The sequence below is a fragment of the Diprion similis genome, chromosome 4 (genome assembly GCF_021155765.1).
Source record: "Diprion similis isolate iyDipSimi1 chromosome 4, iyDipSimi1.1, whole genome shotgun sequence".
NCBI classification, from domain to species: domain Eukaryota; kingdom Metazoa; phylum Arthropoda; class Insecta; order Hymenoptera; family Diprionidae; genus Diprion; species Diprion similis.
Genome location: NC_060108.1, coordinates 16,430,733 through 16,450,675, shown reverse-complemented (window position 1 = coordinate 16,450,675; position 19,943 = coordinate 16,430,733). Strand labels below are relative to the sequence as shown.

The following is a 19,943-nucleotide window of genomic DNA, read 5'->3' as shown; positions in this document are numbered from 1 at the left end:
TGGTCATACAAATCAATTCGGAGACCAGAAATTTTTAGCTCCAAAAATCACAAAAAAAGTAAGGCTAACCCCTTTGGATTTTTGGCGAAAATTTCGACGACTTTGGAAAGAGCTGCAATCAATTCTTTGAGGTACTATTCCGACGTAATTTTGCGAGAGAAATCGATTGAGCGCAGTCCCAATACGCTGCGAGCAACGGTTCGAAGGTTACAGCCAAAAAACTGCAGATTTGCTTCGTCATTTGTCTGCTGTTGGTCCTACGCTCTTTTTGATGTGTTTTTTGAGTTCCTGGGGTTCCGATTAGCCAAGAAATGGTCATACAAATCAATTCGGAGACCAGAAATTTTTAGCTCCAAAAATCACAAAAAAAGTAAGGCTAACCCCTTTGGATTTTTGGCGAAAATTTCGACGACTTTGGAAAAAGCTGCAATCAATTCTTTGAGGTACTATTCCGACGTAATTTTGCGAGAGAAATCGATTGAGCGCAGTCCCAATACGCTGCGAGCAACGGTTCAAAAGTTACAGCCAAAAAACTGCAGATTTGCTTCGTCATTTGTCTGCTGTTGGTCCTACGCTCTTTTTGATGTGTTTTTTGAGTTCCTGGGGTTCCAATTAGCCAAGAAACGGTCATACAAATCAATTCGGAGACCAGAAATTTTTGGCTCCAAAAATCACAAAAAAAGTAAGGCTAACCCCTTTGGATTTTTGGCGAAAATTTCGACGACTTTGGAAAGAGCTGCAATCAATTCTTTGAGGAACTATTCCGACGTAATTTTGCGAGAGAAATCGATTGAGCGCAGTCCCAATACGCTGCGAGCAACGGTTCAAAAGTTACAGCCAAAAAACTGCAGATTTGCTTCGTCATTTGTCTGCTGTTGGTCCTACGCTCTTTTTGATGTGTTTTTTGAGTTCCTGGGGTTCCAATTAGCCAAGAAACGGTCATACAAATCAATTCGGAGACCAGAAATTTTTGGCTCCAAAAATCACAAAAAAAGTAAGGCTAACCCCTTTGGATTTTTGGCGAAAATTTCGACGACTTTGGAAAGAGCTGCAATCAATTCTTTGAGGTGCTATTCCGACGTAATTTTGCGAGAGAAATCGATTGAGCGCAGTCCCAATACGCTGCGAGCAACGGTTCAAAAGTTACAGCCAAAAAACTGCAGATTTGCTTCGTCATTTGTCTGCTGTTGGTCCTACGCTCTTTTTGGTGTGTTTTTTGAGTTCCTGGGGTTCCAATTAGCCAAGAAACGGTCATACAAATCAATTCGGAGACCAGAAATTTTTGGCTACAAAAATCACAAAAAAAGTAAGGCTAACCCCTTTGGATTTTTGGCAAAAATTTTGACGACTTTGAAAAGAGCTGCAATTAATTCTTTGAGGTACTATTCCGACGTAATTTTGCGAGAGAAATCGATTGAGCGCAGTTCCAATACGCTGCGAGCAACGGTTCAAAAGTTACAGCCAAAAAACTGCAGATTTGCTTCGTCATTTGTCTGCTGTTGGTCCTACGCTCTTTTTGATGTGTTTTTTGAGTTCCTGAGGTTCCAATTAGCCAAGAAACGGTCATACAAATCAATTCGGAGACCAGAAATTTTTGGCTCCAAAAATCACAAAAAAAGTAAGGCTAACCCCTTTGGATTTTTGGCGAAAATTTCGACGACTTTGGAAAGAGCTGCAATCAATTCTTTGAGGTACTATTCCGACGTAAATTTGCGAGAGAAATCGATTGAGCGCAGTCCCAATACGCTGCGAGCAACGGTTCAAAAGTTACAGCCAAAAAACTGCAGATTTGCTTCGTCATTTGTCTGCTGTTGGTCCTACGCTCTTTTTGATGTGTTTTTTGAGTTCCCGGGGTTCCAATTAGCCAAGAAATGGTCATACAAATCAATTCGGAGACCAGAAATTTTTAGCTCCAAAAATCACAAAAAAAGTAAGGCTAACCCCTTTGGATTTTTGGCGAAAATTTCGACGACTTTGGAAAGAGCTGCAATCAATTCTTTGAGGTACTATTCCGACGTAATTTTGCGAGAGAAATCGATTGAGCGCAGTCCCAATACGCTGCGAGCAACGGTTCAAAAGTTACAGCTAAAAAACTGCAGATTTGCTTCGTCATTTGTCTGCTGTTGGTCCTACGCTCTTTTTGATGTGTTTTTTGAGTTCCTGGGGTTCCAATTAGCCAAGAAACGGTCATACAAATCAATTCGGAGACCAGAAATTTTTAGCTCCAAAATCACAATAAAGTAAGGCTAACCCCTTTGGATTTTTGGCGAAAATTTCGACGACTTTGGAAAGAGCTGCAATCAATTCTTTGAGGTACTATTCCGACGTAATTTTGCAAGAGAAATCGATTGAGCGCAGTCCCAATACGCTGCGAGCAACGGTTCAAAAGTTACAGCCAAAAAACTGCAGATTTGCTTCGTCATTTGTCTGCTGTTGGTCCTACGCTCTTTTTGATGTGTTTTTTGAGTTCCTGGGGTTCCAATTAGCCAAGAAACGGCCATACGAATCAATTCGGAGACCAGAAATTTTTGGCTCCAAAAATCACAAAAAAAGTAAGGCTAACCCCTTTGGATTTTTGGCGAAAATTTCGACGACTTTGGAAAGAGCTGCAATCAATTCTTTGAGGTACTATTCCGACGTAATTTTGCAAGAGAAATCGATTGAGCGCAGTCCCAATACGCTGCGAGCAACGGTTCAAAAGTTACAGCCAAAAAACTGCAGATTTGCTTCGTCATTTGTCTGCTGTTGGTCCTACGCTCTTTTTGATGTGTTTTTTGAGTTCCTGGGGTTCCAATTAGCCAAGAAACGGTCATACAAATCAATTCGGAGACCAGAAATTTTTAGCTCCAAAAATCACAAAAAAAGTAAGGCTAACCCCTTTGGATTTTTGGCGAAAATTTCGACGACTTTGGAAAGAGCTGCAATCAATTCTTTGAGGTACTATTCCGACGTAATTTTGCAAGAGAAATCGATTGAGCGCAGTCCCAATACGCTGCGAGCAACGGTTCAAAAGTTACAGCCAAAAAACTGCAGATTTGCTTCGTCATTTGTCTGCTGTTGGTCCTACGCTCTTTTTGGTGTGTTTTTTGAGTTCCTGGGGTTCCAATTAGCCAAGAAACGGTCATACAAATCAATTCGGAGACCAGAAATTTTTGGCTCCAAAAATCACGAAAAAAAGTAAGGCCAACCCCTTTGGATTTTTGGCGAAATTTTCGACGACTTTGGAAAAAGCTGCAATTAATTTTTTGAGGTACTATTTCGACGTAATTTTGCGAGAGAAATCGATTGAGCGCAGTCCCAATACGCTGCGAGCAACGGTTTAAAAGTTACAGCCAAAAAACTGCAGATTTGCTTCGTCATTACTCTGCTGTTGGTCCTACCCTCTTTTTGATGTGTTTTTTGAGTTCCCGGGGTTCCAATTAGCCAAGAAACGGTCATACAAATCAATTCGGTAACCAGAAATTTTTGACTCCAGAAATCACAAAAAAAGTAAGGCTAACCCCTTTGGATTTTTGGCGAAAATTTCGACGACTTTGGAAAAAGCTGCAATTATTTCTCTGAGGTACTATTCCGACGTAATTTTGCGAGAGAAATCGATTGGGCGCAGTCCCAATACGCCGCGAGCAACGGTTCAAAAGTTACAGCCAAAAAACTGCAGATTTGCTTCGTCATTTGTCTGCTGTTGGTCCTACGGTCTTTTTGATGTGTTTTTCGAGTTCCTAGGGCTCCAATGAGCCAAGAAACGGTCATACAAATAAATTCGGAGACCAGAAATTTTTGGCTCCAAAAATCACGAAAAAAAGTAAGGCTAACCCCTTTGGATTTTTGGCGAAATTTTCGACGACTTCGGAAAAAGCTGCAATTAATTCTTTGAGGTACTATTCCGACGTAATTTTGCGAGAGAAATCGATTGAGCGCAGTCTCAATACGCTGCGAGCAACGGTTCGAAAGTTACAGCAAAAAAACTGCAGATTTGCTTCGTCATTTGTCTGCTGTTGGTCCTACGCTCTTTTTGATGTGTTTTTTGAGTTCCTGGGGTTCCAATTAGCCAAGAAACGGTCAGACAAATCAATTCGGAAACCAGAAATTTTTGGCTCCAGAAATCACAAAAAAAGTAAGGCTAACCCCTTTGGATTTTTGGCGAAAATTTCGACGACTTTGGAAAAAGCTGCAATTAATTCTTTGAGGTACTATTCCGACGTAATTTTGCGAGAGAAATCGATTGAGCGCAGTCCCAATACGCTGCGAGCAACGGTTCAAAAGTTACAGCCAAAAAACTGCAGATTTGCTTCGTCATTTGTCTGCTGTTGGTCCTACGCTCTTTTTGATGTGTTTTTTGAGTTCCTGGGGTTCCAATTAGCCAAGAAACGGTCATACAAATCAATTCGGAGATCAGAAATTTTTGGCGACAAAAATCACAAAAAAAGTAAGGCTAACCCCTTTGAATTTTTGGCGGAAATTTCAACGACTTTGGAAAGAGCTGCAATCAATTCTTTGAGGTACTATTCCGACGTAATTTTGCGAGAGAAATCGATTGAGCGCAGTCCCAATACGCTGCGAGCAACGGTTCGAAAGTTACAGCAGAAAAACTGCAGATTTGCTTCGTCATTTGTCTGCTGTTGGTCCTACGCTCTTTTTGATGTGTTTTTTGAGTTCCTGGGGTTCCAATTAGCCAAGAAATGGTCATACGAATCAATTCAGAGACCAGAAATTTTTGGCTTCAAAAATCACGAAAAAAGTAAGGCTAACCCCTTTGGATTTTTGGCGAAAATTTCGACGACTTTGGAAAGAGCTGCAATCAATTCTTTGAGGTACTATTTCGACGTAATTTTGCGAGAGAAATCGATTGAGCGCAGTCCCAATACGCTGCGAGCAACGGTTCAAAAGTTACAGCCAAAAAACTGCAGATTTGCTTCGTCATTTGTCTGCTGTTGGTCCTACGCTCTTTTTGATGTGTTTTTTGAGTTCCTGGGGTTCCAATTAGCCGAGAAACGGTCATACAAATCAATTCGGAGACCAGAAATTTTTGGCTTCAAAAATCACGAAAAAAAGTAAGGCTAACCCCTTTGGATATTTGGAGAAATTTTCGACGACTTTGGAAAAAGCTGCAATTAATTCTTTGAGGTACTATTCCGACGTAATTTCGCGAGAGAAATCGATTGAGCGCAGTCCCAATACGCTGCGAGCAACGGTTCAAAAGTTACAGCCAAAAAACTGCAGATTTGCTTCGTCATTTGTCTGCTGTTGGTCCTACGCTCTTTTTGATGTGTTTTTTGAGTTCCTGGGGTTCCAATTAGCCAAGAAACGGTCATACAAATCACTTCGGAGACCAGAAATTTTTGGCTCCAAAAATCACAAAAAAAGTAAGGCTAACCCCTTTGGATTTTTAGCGAAAATTTCGACGACTTTGGAAAGAGCTGCAATCAATTCTTTGGGGTACTATTCCGACGTAATTTTGCGAGAGAAATCGATTGAGCGCAGTCCCAATACGCTGCGAGCAACGGTTCAAAAGTTACAGCCAAAAAACTGCAGATTTGCTTCGTCATTTGTCTGCTGTTGGTCCTACGCTCTTTTTGATGTGTTTTTTGAGTTCCTGGGGTTCCAATTAGCCAAGAAACGGTCATACAAATCAATTCGGAGACCAGAAATTTTTGGCTTCAAAAATCACGAAAAAAAGTAAGGCTAACCCCTTTGGATTTTTGGCGAAATTTTCGACGACTTTGGAAAAAGCTGCAATTAATTCTTTGAGGTACTATTCCGACGTAATTCTGCGAGAGAAATCAATTGAGCGCAGTCCCAAAACGCTGCGAGCAACGGTTCGAAAGTTACAGCCAAAAAACTGCAGATTTGCTTCGTCATTCGTCTGCTGTTGGTCCTACGCTCTTTTTGATGTGTTTTTTGAGTTCCTGGGGTTCCAATTAGCCAGGAAACGGTCATACAAATCAATTCGGAGACCAGAAATTTTTGGCTCCAAAAATCACAAAAAAGTAAGGCTAACCCCTTTGGATTTTTGGCGAAAATTTCGACGACTTTGGAAAGAGCTGCAATCAATTCTTTGAGGTACTATTCCGACGTAATTTTGCGAGAGAAATCGATTGAGCGCAGTCCCAATACGCTGCGAGCAACGGTTCAAAAGTTACAGCCAAAAAACTGCAGATTTGCTTCGTCATTTGTCTGCTGTTGATCCTACGCTCTTTTTGATGCGTTTTTTGAGTTCCTGGGGTTCCAATTAGCCAAGAAACGGTCATACAAATCAATTCGGAGACCAGAAATTTTTGGCTCCAGAAATCACAAAAAAAGTAAGGCTAACCCCTTTGGATTTTTGGCGAACATTTCGACGACTTTGGAAAGAGCTGCAATTAATTCTTTGAGGTACTATTCCGACGTATTTTTGCGAGAGAAATCGATTGAGCTCAGTCTCAATACGCTGCGAGCATCGGATCAAAAGTCACAGCCGAAAAACTGCAGATTTTTAGTGTTATCTCTTATACGTTCATTTTTACTTCGTTATCACTCTTTCGATGGTATCAGCATTCCTGAGGATCGAATTAGTACAGAAACCCGCCGGATTCTTCCCAAAATTCACACGACTTACATAATGCTTGAATGAATTCTTTGGTCCCACTCAACTACGTAATTTTTCGAGAGGAATCAATTGCACACAGTTCCAATCTCACTGGGATAAACGGACATAAAGTTACGACCAAAACCCGTGAAATCTTGGCCGGGTTTGCAGATAGATGGGGATGGGAAAGGACGCAGGCATCGCCACGAGATTTCAGTTCAGTTAATGTTTATTTAATTTGTTTTAATCCTAGTACAAGTGTTTGCGTGTCTGTGTAATAGTACTTTAACAAATTTTCAAGTAGTATTTAAGTGAAAGACATAGAAAATGTGTGGAAAAAGACCTATAATTCACAATAATTTAAGTAAATCACGAAAAAATGTTATGCGCCATAGTTATTTATGTAGTTTGAAGTATAGTTTAAGTTGTATTGTTCCCGCAGATCCATTGTTCCTCCGCTCTATCCGATGTGTATGATATTGTATTGTTACTACTTCATGTAACCTGTATTAAAATAAAGAATAATATATAATCAATAAAGAAATTTTCCTATACACTCTTCTCCTTTTCTCAGCTATGAATTTTTTTCCCATTCGAAGTTCTCTTTAAACATTCCTTATGCCTAATTATTATTGAAAGAGTCGTTTGAATCGATTCTGAGACATAGTCAGAGAGATGAAATAAAATGTATCTCGTCAGCCGTCGATTCCACGATATCTGTCGACTTCCTTACGATACGTTAAGTCGATTTCGGGTGCTTTGAAACGATTTTCAGATGGAAAATTCGTCGCTCTAAGTATCGCATCAAAAGTAATGACCAATACACCGTCGTGAATCGGAATAATACTATCGCGAAGTTTCAGCATTTCTGTCGGTGGGCTATACGTCAATCATACTTCAGTCGAATGTATTCCAGACATTCAACTTAATTTTGACGCATGCATTTATGTAAGATACACATTATGAACCACACTATCCTACCGAACACCGCTGCGCGAGCCAGATAATGGGGCTATTTAAGACAATGCTAAAAGAGCCGGCTATATTTTGTGAAACATGTGAGAACAGGACAATCGCTCAAAATGTGTGAAGAACGATCTCCATCGCATGTGATCGCTATAAGTACCATCACTGATACTGTGGGTAACATACCTAAGCAAAGTATCTCGTTCGCCACGCTTCCGCGTAATTGACCGTTTTCTGACACTTCTCTTGAATGGCCATTCCTCCTGGTCAGTAGTGCGCATCTCAAGATATACAGTCATCTCATTTTCATTCATTTAAAATTTGCGGTAATTGTACAGCAAGTACGAAACTAAACTTATGCTAAGATACGGCTGTCACAAGTTACGAGCTTGCTTTGGTGTCTATCATCCATCTTGCGGTAACTTATGCATTTAATATTCTAAAGAGCATTTCCACCATTCTATTTTCGTCTATAACTGGCTTCACAATAATACCCTCAGGTGATAGGTCTTCAATTACTAGTATAGAGAACTCCGTTAAGCTACCGCCTGCTAATCTGCACTATTGCAAACCTTAGCGGGTGTTAGGCTGCGCTCTCAGGCCTCAGCTGAAAGATGCTGTAAACCGAAGGCCGGATTCAAATTGAGCAGCAAGTGGTTCATGAGAATGAGTAAAATCATCAACAACTTGGAGGCTCTCCCATGGAAACTAAGACCCCGAAGTCAAGTCCTTGCAAAGTACCACACCAAGAGTATCGAAATCCCCTGTTCACATTTACGCAATGTGTATGTATTCATAGAAATTTCGATAGAAGTATATTAAATTTAATGTTAGAACGCACCGTACAATAATACGCAATCAAACGTGATTTCAATATATTACATGTACAGTAATTTGAAATTATAGAGATTGCGAAGCTGCTGTAAAATCCTGCTTAAATGTTACTTGTTAATGATGGTGATTCTCCTATGAATTATTTTAAGATACACATAATAACAACCTGAGAAAGTTAAAGTGAAAGGTCTGCGAAGAAGATAGTAGCTACACGTAGTTATCTTCCAGACCCGGTACACTGACTAAGCCGTGATACTTTACATTAAAGAACCCAAAACTTTAGTAATGAAGTAAGTATCAGTGGCTTCCTACGATCGTGGCATCAAATAATACCTACGTGTAAGAGTAACCAATTGCGGAAGGTGAAATTTCCACAGGATTTCGGCATAATAATTTATGACCGGTTAAAAATATGCATCTGCAAAACTAAACGGTGGATCGAATGTGTATGTGAAGATATGCATGTTACGACGGTGTGAATAACTCGTCGGATCTTATACGATCCAATGTGGAAGCAGAGGTGAAATGAAAAGCGAAGTATAATTACAACAATTAGAGGTATATATCAACAGTGAAACCGTTTCTGTGTTACTGTTATTCATTTCTCAACCACGTGGTGTTTTTTCCACAACAATTATTAAAAGGCTGCACTTATAGACTTTGAAAGTTGGGACTGACCAGCGAAAATTCGTTGAAATTTTGCTCAGATTGTTTTTTGCAAGGGTGCAGCAATTACCCACCAAAGATACGTATACCATTGAAATCTATTAATTTTCCGTAGAATCTAACCGAAATCCCCCCACATGCCCTCGCATACACATTCGAGGCCATATTGCATTACAGGGATGTCAATGTGAGAAGGATTGCAAAATTGCAAGAATAGCTTATCCGCCAGTGAGAGGAGATAAATCGAATTCCAGACCGTTCCTTCGGCGATGATGACACTCCGACTGTCTGGTAGGGGTTTTGAGAAGGTAAGGCATCCCCCTCTGAGGACCAAGTCATTGCCCGGGGTATGCGGACGGAGTCGAGGTGGGAATACAACGTGGACTGTAAGCAATTGAACGAAGGGTCTTCTCCACGGGGTATGAAAGCCGAGATGAGACCCCCGAGCATAACGTGGTGTGCAGGCATGTCCACCACTGCAAGGAAAGAAAGGAATTAAAGAAAGACACACGGGATCGAAAGACTTGAACACGTCCCATCACGCGGAGCAGGTAACTGAATAGGAGTACAAGGTGGTGGGAGTTATTTGGGTTACTCGTCGCAGTCGCGAATGTGGGCCGCGTATATACTAGCTTCGCGTTGTCTACAGCGTCAGTTAGTTCGTCGCTTATTCTTCGTTCGCGTGACCAGAAGAATATCTCCCGTCTTTCAAAAAACCGACTGAAAAAGGTAAGTGACTTGAACGATCATCTGTTGTTAAAATAAAAATATAAAATGAATGCTTGACTGCAAGCTTGTCAAATTTTTTGTTTCATTTGGATTCTCTTTTTCTTTAAACCAATAAATCGAATTTCACCGCCGGTTAATTCGTTTTATGCAACTGTTGACAAAAGAGTATTCAAAATCTGCGAATTTCCGGTCGTCTTTGTAGAGTGTCTGAGAAATTGACGCTGGTATGTTTAGCAATGAATGCGAAAACTAATGTAAGCTACGTAAATTTTGTCACATCGCAATGTTCAGAGACTAAGAAAGTTGAAGATTAATTACTACCATCAAATCTGTCATAAATTAAGTGTAAAGAGCATTCATTCGAACATCGTGAACAATTAGTCTACAGTAGAAACATTGACGAAGCCGTCTAATTGATTAATTAGATGAGAATTTGAGTGAAGGATGAGTTGATGAGTTGGCGAATTAATTTGACAGTAATACATAGCTTATGGTCGTTGATTGAGTCGAACACCAGCTGATAATATCAGTATCTCTATGTCAATCACTGTCATGTTCAACTTTTATTTACATCTATCAGATGTCCGGTGTAGAAGGGATATGGAGTGATTTTCGACGGTGAGATTACGTCTTGTATCCATGTAACTTTGATCCCCATATATTGAACGTTAGCGGTTAGTCTGCCTTTGCGGCATCTCTGGCGAGTAAAGAGTGCCGCGGCCATGTAACGGGTTCGCTGAGCTATGCCTGTACGCCTGCACGAACTTCTTTGAGGCATATCTGAAAAGGTATTGTCTGGAAGAGCGCGGAGAGACATTTTCAAGCGCACTCCGTGAAAATTGTCACAGTTTTTAGCATTCTGATACAAGCCGTTTCACGTGTGACATGATTGCAGAATGCGAGATGAATTGAGGGAGAAAGAAAAAAGGAAAGTCCAGTTTCAAAAATTTTTTGATAAGGAATAGGCACTGTTATTCACGATGTCTCAGAGCAGGAATTCGTTTGGTAGAAGTTATAGGTATATAGTAATGTGAAGGAATAAAAAACAGATAAAATTCCGAGGCTGTCCTGGAGAATGTTGAAAAAAATAGAATTAAATAGGGACAAGAGCCTGATGTAGGAATGGAGAGTAGAGGATGGTCAAATGTGGTTTCTGCATAACGGTAAGTGATTTAAAATTCAACTTTTTCAGGCTACGCCCTCGGGCAATGATAAGTAGGTATACCGGCCATGCAAGGAAGATGAAATCTCACTTTGTCACGCCGTGGAGGAGAAAACGACACGCTCAAAAATAATATATTCTCTCAATTTGGTACGGTTATTTTCTACACCGCATAATAAAGCCTCAGGTCAATCAAAGATACTCGTAGCTCGATCGGTGTTAGCCAATCGTCAAATTATGCTCGACACTTCCGTGGAAATCGTTCGTGACTGCAACAAAGTGGAATGAAATTTTCAATCATTAGCATTTCGGCTTCCGTTTCCGATATGTCATGTGCGACGATTTTCACTTATTATACTCACTTGCAGCGTCGCGATGACGCTCTGACAGAATAATAAATTTTCAACTCTAAAAATAGACTGCAAAGTATACGAGTGTTTCCATACCAGGATTGAAGAAAAATAAGAACTGAAAGAAATTACTCGACAATCTGCATCGTGACATAACGAATATTTTCGTCGCCGACTTTCTACGTGCAATCAAATTAATGCTTATGTTCCTGAGCATCGCGGCACAAAGTATTCATTTATTATTTTAATTAGAGCTTGATTAAATGCGGAAAGTTACATCTCTGCTTATTACATGACGGGCCTGTAATACTGCATCCTGGAAAATTTCAATACCTATGTATCTCTGATTATGGGGAAAAAATTATTGGCGCATGAAATGTCTGTTCCACTCTTATGACTTGAAAATATTAATTGAACATTCTTTTGAATTGTGTATTCATAAAATTGACTGAGCTGCAGTTTTCACTTCGATTTCAACGATTGACGTTAAATTTGAACTAACTAAATTTAAATTTTAGAGTACGAACTAACCAAACGATAAACTTTTACCGAAATAACAAACTGCGATGCATGTGAACCATAAAGTGACGAATATTTCCTGAAACTAGGCTACTTTTACGGTATTTCATCGAACGACATAACATATAGCTGTTTAAATGACGAGACCGGCAAGCAATATGTATAATGAAAGAAAAAGAATAAAAAGGAAACGCCTAAAACGGTGCAGACGAAGAAGTCACGGAGGAAATGACGGTGAATGGGTCAGGCCAAGGCACAGTTCTTTTCGCGGAGTCGGCTCAGTTCGTTACTCAGAAAATAAACGGGCCGCGAGGCTGAGGGATTGAAGTGTGAAACGAAAGAGCGCAAGGTGGAAATCACGGTGTGAGAGAAACTCCGTGATTAAACAATTTGCAGACGCGACGGACCATTCGAGTTTAATAAAATTAACAACCGGTCAAAATGAGGAGGCGAGTCTATGCTTATTACCGAAAGAACTGGCAATAATTACACACATCCATATAATCACATATTAACTAGAAAACTGGCCATTGATGATAGCTGCGAAACGAAACTCCGCAGATGGTGAATTACAACGCCTCTAGCGAAAGGCCGATCTTTGACTGGCCCGTGCCGAATTCACCTGCGAACCGATCAGCCGTCGGAATAATTCGGGCCATTCGATATACCTCGTTGTGATCTGGGCCAGAGAAATATTTTTTACAGACCGGAGATACGCGCATGGGGTATATATTATATTATATATATATATGTATACATACGTATACGTGGGACGAACCTGCGAATTCAACCGGTACATCATGACTCGTCGACGGATTCCAATGTCCCCGGTCCCAAGAAGGAAATTTATTGGCCTTCTGACTGTTGATGAACCTTGTAATCGGACTCATACTTGGTCAGCATCCTTCGTTTTCTTTTTGAGGAATTAAACGTTTCATTGGAGCGGAAATTGTTTGCCACCAAATTGGGTGTTCCCATTTCTACGGCTTGAATGGTTGTCGAGAGAATATTATTCTACGTGTTGTTTTTATTATTTAACCGTGTTCACACTTTGTCAACTAAACACGCGTGAAAGCTAAGCTTGAAAACGAGTTTCTTGTTAGCTCTCTGTATTATAAAGTCACTTGAACTTGACATTTAGTGATTCATAAATATGCATGTATATTCAAATTTCGTATAATCATCACATCTGTAGTGAGCACAAGTTCCAAATGGATCGTCGTCTCCGTAACACCATAATATTTGTTTCTTGAAGAAGGGAAAAAAGAATATTTGACAGAACAGATGGTTCGAATGTTGAGTAAATCTGACACTGAATTCCGTTCCATGATGTATTTAGTTGAAATAGAATTAACTGAGAATGCGGTTACGGATGCACTCGACATCCGGAAAAAGCGACCCGAAGTGCTTTTCCAGTGACGAATGACTGGACGGTGTTTAATATTCGCCACGACATTGTTATCCTTTTTCTTGTTAGCCATTTGGTAGACTTTGTGACCTGGTGCCCTTGTAAGTCCGTTAACAGTCAAGAATACCGTAACCTGAGTTGGCTAGCGTCGCGGTATTCCGGTAGATGATGTGAATTCGCACAAGTTGTTAAACAATTATAAAAGGTAAACAGGCAACGGCAGCGTTTATTCACTCGCGTTCGATGCTATCAATGCATTCACCAAATATCGGCCACAAAAAAGGATTTTCCACTTTCTACTGACTCGTTACACCTGATTGACACAAGTCAAGAGCCCCTCTTAATTTTATTTAATTTTCTAATTTTTAAATAAATTTAATGCGCGTTTTACTTAAGCCAGTTTCTAGTATTCTCATTCCTCGTCGGGGATTAGAAAAAAAAAATTACTTAAAAAAGTAATTTGCAACACATTTGCGGGTATGGAATAAGCTTCGATTAAATAGAATGGCATGGTTTCACGAATGACGAACATAAATATTATATTTATGTTTATCACCTTCACATTCCTAATAGTCATTGATGATGTGGTTATTTTGGGTCGCGAATGAAGAACATAAAAATTATATTTATGTTTATTATGCACAGTATATTATATGTATTTTTAGGCGAAATTTTACATTTCTAGTTATTGATGATGCGGCCGTTTTGTGTCGCGGTAATTCGATGGCTAACTATACTTTATACGCTTATCAAATTGGCTACGATTCCCTACGTGAAAGTTGGCCAGAGTCTCTCACGTTGCGACTGATCCCATTCACCAGAATAATTCTAACAATGCAAGATCATTGCACAAAATTATCTCGAGTATTTAGGGAAGCCGATGTTTCCAACGTTCATTCGCCGCAGTGCCGAAATGATTCCCGGAAACGAATAAAAAAACGTTCTAAATGTATCCGTTATCAATCAAACTCACGGTTGAATGAAGATGAACAAATACTGACACAGAAAAGAGAGCTACGCGGGATTCTACGAAAATTTATTAAGGTCGTTTAGGTCTGAAACGTTCTCCATCCAAATGTAGCCAAAAATTAGGTTCCAATCGTAGAGTAATAATTAATGCCGCTCTCTCTCGTTCTGTCCGGCAATGAAACTTGAAACTGTTCATAATTTCTATAAAGTGATTTCGTGTATCCTTTTTTCCAATTCAATTTATCCTGCAAAACCGGAATTTTTAGTTTACGTCAACTTATCAATTCACGATTAGGCGGTAATTATCGTGACCTGCACTCTAGAAAGTAAAACATTAATTTTCGAAAGTTCGTCACTTCCAATACGTCGAGGTTGGCCGTTCTGTATAACCCGTATGGCTATCGCCGAGCTGCAGCACCCGTATATTCGACCTGTAAAACGTACCGACAACTGATTCACATGCTCGAATTGTTCGTGAGTAAATATATTTCGAGGAGAGAGAGTTTGTACTCGTCATTCTGTCGCTCGAAGTGTCTTGAACCCCAGGATAGAGTCAGCAATTGTTGACCTTCTCTGTGCAATTTCCTTATCTTTCTCTTCTAGTTTTTCCTACTTTCGATTACTTTTTCACACACATATGTACACCGTTTGAATTTGTATATCACTAATTGCAGGGAGTCTTCATTGCAATTTTTTTTTTCAAAGACTTTTATAAATTTCAATGTCAAGCTGCACTTGAAGCATCACAAGTTTCTTCAACATCACAGTTTCATACAATGCCGAGTATTAATATCGATTAAACTGCACGTAATGAATAAAATTCAATAGGTACATTCAACCTTGATGCAGAAACTATCGCCGAGCCATCCCGTCTCCTCTCATTAATTCAGTTACATCATTATCGTTATTTTTAATTTAATACAAATGATGAGAAGCCTATAATGCAAATTGTCCATACTTGTAATGCAGCATCTGGAAGGCTCGATGATGTGTTGAAATCTGTGGCAAGGACGCATCAGCTGTCTGGTATTAGCCTTCGGGCTGGAGATGAGATCCTTGAAACCACAACAATTCCTAGGTTGTATTCTCTAATCCCGTATAGAAGGCTCGTGATTAATTAAGACCAAGGAGTCTGTTAGATCCGCATGTATTATTCCGTCTAGGTCGAACACGTCAGCCATAAACGTGACTTCGCTTATTCGGGACGTTTGGAATTCTTAATCTGCAACACGGCGACCCGTCAGTCATAAAACGCACTTGAAACTTACCACGTACTTTATATTACCTAAGAACAGACGAGCGGCTACCTGATTGCGCAAGGACTGAATTACGTACAACATCCAGTCGGTTCAAAGCCCCTCCATAATCGTACACGCTTCTTACTTACCCTGAAATGCATCAATTGCACAATCATTTTCACCGCATCGCTGTATCCTCGACTTCATACGAGAGTAAGACTATAGTAAAATTTTTCACGAAGCGTGTACCTATGATAGAAACACCGAGTGTGATATGCAAGGCGATAAACTTGCGTAAATTTATAGTCACACGTCCGACTACTCACGGTATGCTTCTACTGTCTTCACTATTTCATTCTTATAATTTTTCCCATTTCGTCTGTTTCTAGGCTGCAGAAATGTACAGGGCGTTCTACCTACTGTTTTTCATGCTCGTCGCAGTGACGGCACAGCGTCGTCTTGCTCTGCCTGATCCAAGAAGCTGCGCTAATCGTGAGTACACGTAGACCCCATACTTAGGGCGTAGATCAACTTATCATTACATCCACGTTCTTGTCGCGCATTTATGCGAGGCTTTCTACCTAAACTGGGTCACTTTTTCCCTTGTGGGCATAAATTTTTATAAAGTTTTAAAGTGTGTCGTGAAGCTTGGAGAGTATAATACGTATTATATCAGCAAGGGTTCGTTCCTGAATTCAACGGTGCTTCTTACAAAGCATTTCGATAAACCACTGGTTCAAGTTTAATGCAAAAAGTTGTGTTTAAAGAGTATATGATTCAATTATTGTTTAATTAAATCCAGTGAAAAAGCTGTAGCAAGGAATTTAAAAACCAATTCCTATTTCTACTTTTAGGCGTTCGTCATTCGACGTATCGAGATGCGAGAAATGTTGCCCACTCGTACTTCTTCAGCTGGGAACACGCGCCGACCAGAGGATTGGAAGTGGATTGGTTGGACGCGAGGAACATCTGCAGGCGTCATTGCATGGACGCCGTATCCCTAGAGACTCCGCAAGAGAATGAATTCATTAAACAAAGAATCGCGAGAGGTAAGAGTGGCTAAAGTCGCATTGCAAGTCGGTTCGCGGGGCAATGCACCGCGGGCATGTTACATTGAGAATTGAGAGCAGATGATTGTACGGCAGTCAGCCCCGCTTTCACTCGATTGCACCTTCACCTATCCGCATGTCCGAGTTAAAACCATAATTGAGAGTGAAGGAAAGGAGGAACGATAAAGAAAATAAAATAAAATGAACTGTAAAAAAAATAGCAGGTGAACGGATTACGTGTTTTACGGAGTTTTTTCATTTCGTAGCGCGGTATTTATACACTCGAACAATTAACATCAGGGCAAGGCAACCTTATAATTATCGTATAATTATCAAGTCTTGTGGTTAGAAAATCGGCGATCTTCACTGAGAATCTAATTGATAGGTAAGGATGTGCAATGCAGGATTTTACAATTACATACATACAATTTCGCATGCGGATATTATCACACCAAAAATCATAATCCGATCGATAGGAAAGGAGTATTAGGCGAATGATCGGTCAGTTTACCCTTTCGCAAATCCAGGCGCACCTGCGGCACGTAAATCGAAAAGCAATACCGAGGGGCAGTAACACGAGGATTATGTAAGCAAATGATCCTGGACGCGGCGTCCTGCACTGCCACTGTGCAGATGTAGCATTAACGGTTTCGTAATATCGAGACGACTCGTGAAAAGTTGCCGCTTCAATTGCTGCATCCACGTTTATACGTAATATATATTCGAGAAAGTAAAAGAACCCCCGGGGAATCTTGATAAGAATTCAGTAATTAATCACGGGATGAATGAAGGAAGTTATTACGTTCCACGCGTCAGATTGTACTCGAAAGTAGCAAGATGTAAAAGTCAAGTAGCGCGCAATAATTCCGTGTAATTAATCAGGCTTCATAAAATATATGAATCTCGAGAACTGGTTCCGAAAATTCACGCTTATTGCTCGTAAGAAGAAAGAGAATCTTGAATAACATGGTAAACATTCATCTAGGTAAAATTAAGGGTAGCGAAGCATGTACTCGTTTGCCTAAGTTGGTAAAGAAATCTTTTTATTTCTTTCTCAATGTCTTCAAATTTTTAAACAACTACACTTACGCCAGTAAAAGCCGGAGTATTCAATGACAAAAGTGTCGAAGGTTCTGTAAATTCTCGTCCGTTGAGCAATTTTAATAATTACAAAATTACTACGTACCTTGAAAAATTACCTCTAAGCAATTTCTCCAGCTTCGTACAAAAGTCTAATGTACGCATACGTAAAACATTACGTGCGAGTGCGCGGTCAAGCGATTATTGCATTACACGTTCGAGCACCTCCGTACCGCGGTCACGAAACTGTTTGAAAACTGACGCATTACGCAAATGAACGCAGTTCCTATGCCGACAACCTTGTATGCATAAATTTATACGAATGAAAATTCGCAATTGCGCGAACCCCCATCGGTTTCAATTATGAGCATCTGCAGCAGTGATGAAAACTGCGTCATTCAACTTCTAAGTCTAGTTAACCTCAACCACACTATGCTTACCCTCTTTGAAATCTAGGAAACATCAAGTACATCTGGACCTCTGGCCGCAAATGCAACTTCAACGGCTGCAACAGGGCCGACCTACAGCCCCAGAACATAAACGGATGGTTCTGGTCAGGTTCCGGAGCTAAAATTGGTCCCACCACTAAACGAGACTCTGGTGACTGGAGTGCGACCGGAGGATATGGACAAGCTCAGCCCGACAACCGCGAGGCTGCACAGGTATCTACGAACTGATATTACAAGAAAGAATTTTTCTGCCATTGCTGTGATTGATTGGTTCAACCGTGAGCCGCGAGAGCAATGAATGATATGGCAACGCGGACGCGTAATTTCTACCAGCTGATTTCTCAGTTCCGAAACTTCGGTCTGTGGTGAAACCACAACTGAACTATTCTTGCCGTTTTCTTGTTTGGCGTGTAACAGCGTTCGTCGAACGGCGTGTTCTGGCAGTTCTGTTGAAATTGAAATAATATCGCAAGCGAGTCAACGACGGCCATGTTTATTTTACGCTGGCATTTGAATTTGCTCGGCCGTTGTTTTCGGCTACTTTTCACGTGGCTTTAGCCTGTTTTGATAATGAATTTTGCGATTTTCTACTGAATGATGTATGAATATAGAGAACTACTTTTGCATCTCGTGCAAGGCATTCGTTTTTTTTTTTTGCAATCCATCGTGTCTTGTATGCTTAGGTTTTGGAATGTTTGACAAATGCGAGTGCTCCAATTAACGATTGTAATTAATTTCAGGGTAACGACGAGTCCTGCTTATCGATTTTGAACAACTTCTACAACGACGGTATCAAGTGGCACGACGTTGCCTGCCACCACTTGAAACCCTTCGTTTGCGAGGACAGCGATGAGCTCCTGAACTTCGTAGCGTCTCGCAATCCGGGAATTCGTTTATAAAATGGAAATTCTCGATTCTCAACGCATTTATAACTGTTAAGGAATAAATGATTCGAGAGTTAGAAATATGTCCCTTGACCAATTGGACGATACAATTCCAATTCAAACCTGAACAGATTGCCCAAAATTACTCACCTAAATTATTATTATTATCATTATATCGTAATCTTTTTTTTTTCGTTTTTTTAATAGTAATTATTTATGTATCACTAACCGTACTCTGTGTGTCCTTATACGCATACTTTTAATCATACATATATTACGCAAAGCAGCTGATCGTAGATAATTAGATTCGTTTCCATTTCTATACAAACAGTATTCAAACCACGTAATTACCGATGTTTAGCATTAGTTGACACATCACTGCTGATTATTTTTATCACTATCATTATATTATTACTGTTTAGATGTATAGCGTAGCTACGTTTCTACCAATCAGTTATTGTAAACATGTAAAATTTTGTATCTTTCTTAGAAAAATAAATACCACTGTATTTCTGTACACCATCGTCAATTTCGCAGCTATACCTTATTCCAATCCTTGCAAATAAATTCGAACTTTTCTGAGCCATGTTTTAGCGGAAACTTGCAGATAATTACAGAAATCTTGAAGATTTTCGGATTTATGGATGTGGTCTTATGTTATTAATATTATACGTATAAATATATCATTAAGCTCTGTAGCTCCATTCTTTAAAAACGTTGAGCCTCATTAGAAAATTATTACCGACTGTACTTTTCCTTTAATGTTTTCTCATTCTTTCTCTATCTGTCTAATCATTTTTTATACTTAGTTCTTCACGGTTTGCGTTCCACGATATTACTCAGGTCTGTCTATAGATGTAACACTTTCAAATAAACGAAGTATGTATTTAATTCGAGTACGTTAAGCATCGCGAGTTTCAAGTTGATTATGAAATTGTTGAAAGTCATAACGAGGACAATAATTACGCACGTAATCATGAGGAATTTCACTCGCAATTATTTCATATTTTACACGGTCGATAAATCACGCATGAGTTATCTTCATCCCAAAAAATTTAATATCTTTCATACCTCA

General features: G+C 39.9%; 1 protein-coding gene across 1 annotated transcript; it reads left to right on the top strand.

Annotated features, from left to right (window-relative positions):
- Positions 1–9,637: 9,637 nt before the first annotated feature.
- On the top strand, positions 9,638–19,385 carry LOC124405590. Its single transcript, XM_046880618.1, has 5 exons — positions 9,638–9,760; positions 15,796–15,898; positions 16,261–16,455; positions 17,992–18,197; positions 18,725–19,385. Exons 2-5 carry the CDS (start codon positions 15,805–15,807, stop codon positions 18,881–18,883), a joined length of 654 nt encoding a protein of 217 aa, XP_046736574.1. The 5' UTR covers positions 9,638–9,760; positions 15,796–15,804; the 3' UTR covers positions 18,884–19,385.
- Positions 19,386–19,943: the final 558 nt, after the last annotated feature.

What these genes read in the sequence shown, in the direction of transcription:
- LOC124405590 (XM_046880618.1), top strand. Translation starts at nt 15,805, where the DNA reads ATGTACAGGGCGTTCTACCTACTGTTTTTCATGCTCGTCGCAGTGACG. An exon ending in TCCAAGAAGCTGCGCTAATC is followed by an intron (nt 15,899 to 16,260) that starts GTGAGTACACGT and finishes TTCTACTTTTAG; the next exon opens with GCGTTCGTCATTCGACGTAT. An exon ending in ACAACCGCGAGGCTGCACAG is followed by an intron (nt 18,198 to 18,724) that starts GTATCTACGAAC and finishes AATTAATTTCAG; the next exon opens with GGTAACGACGAGTCCTGCTT.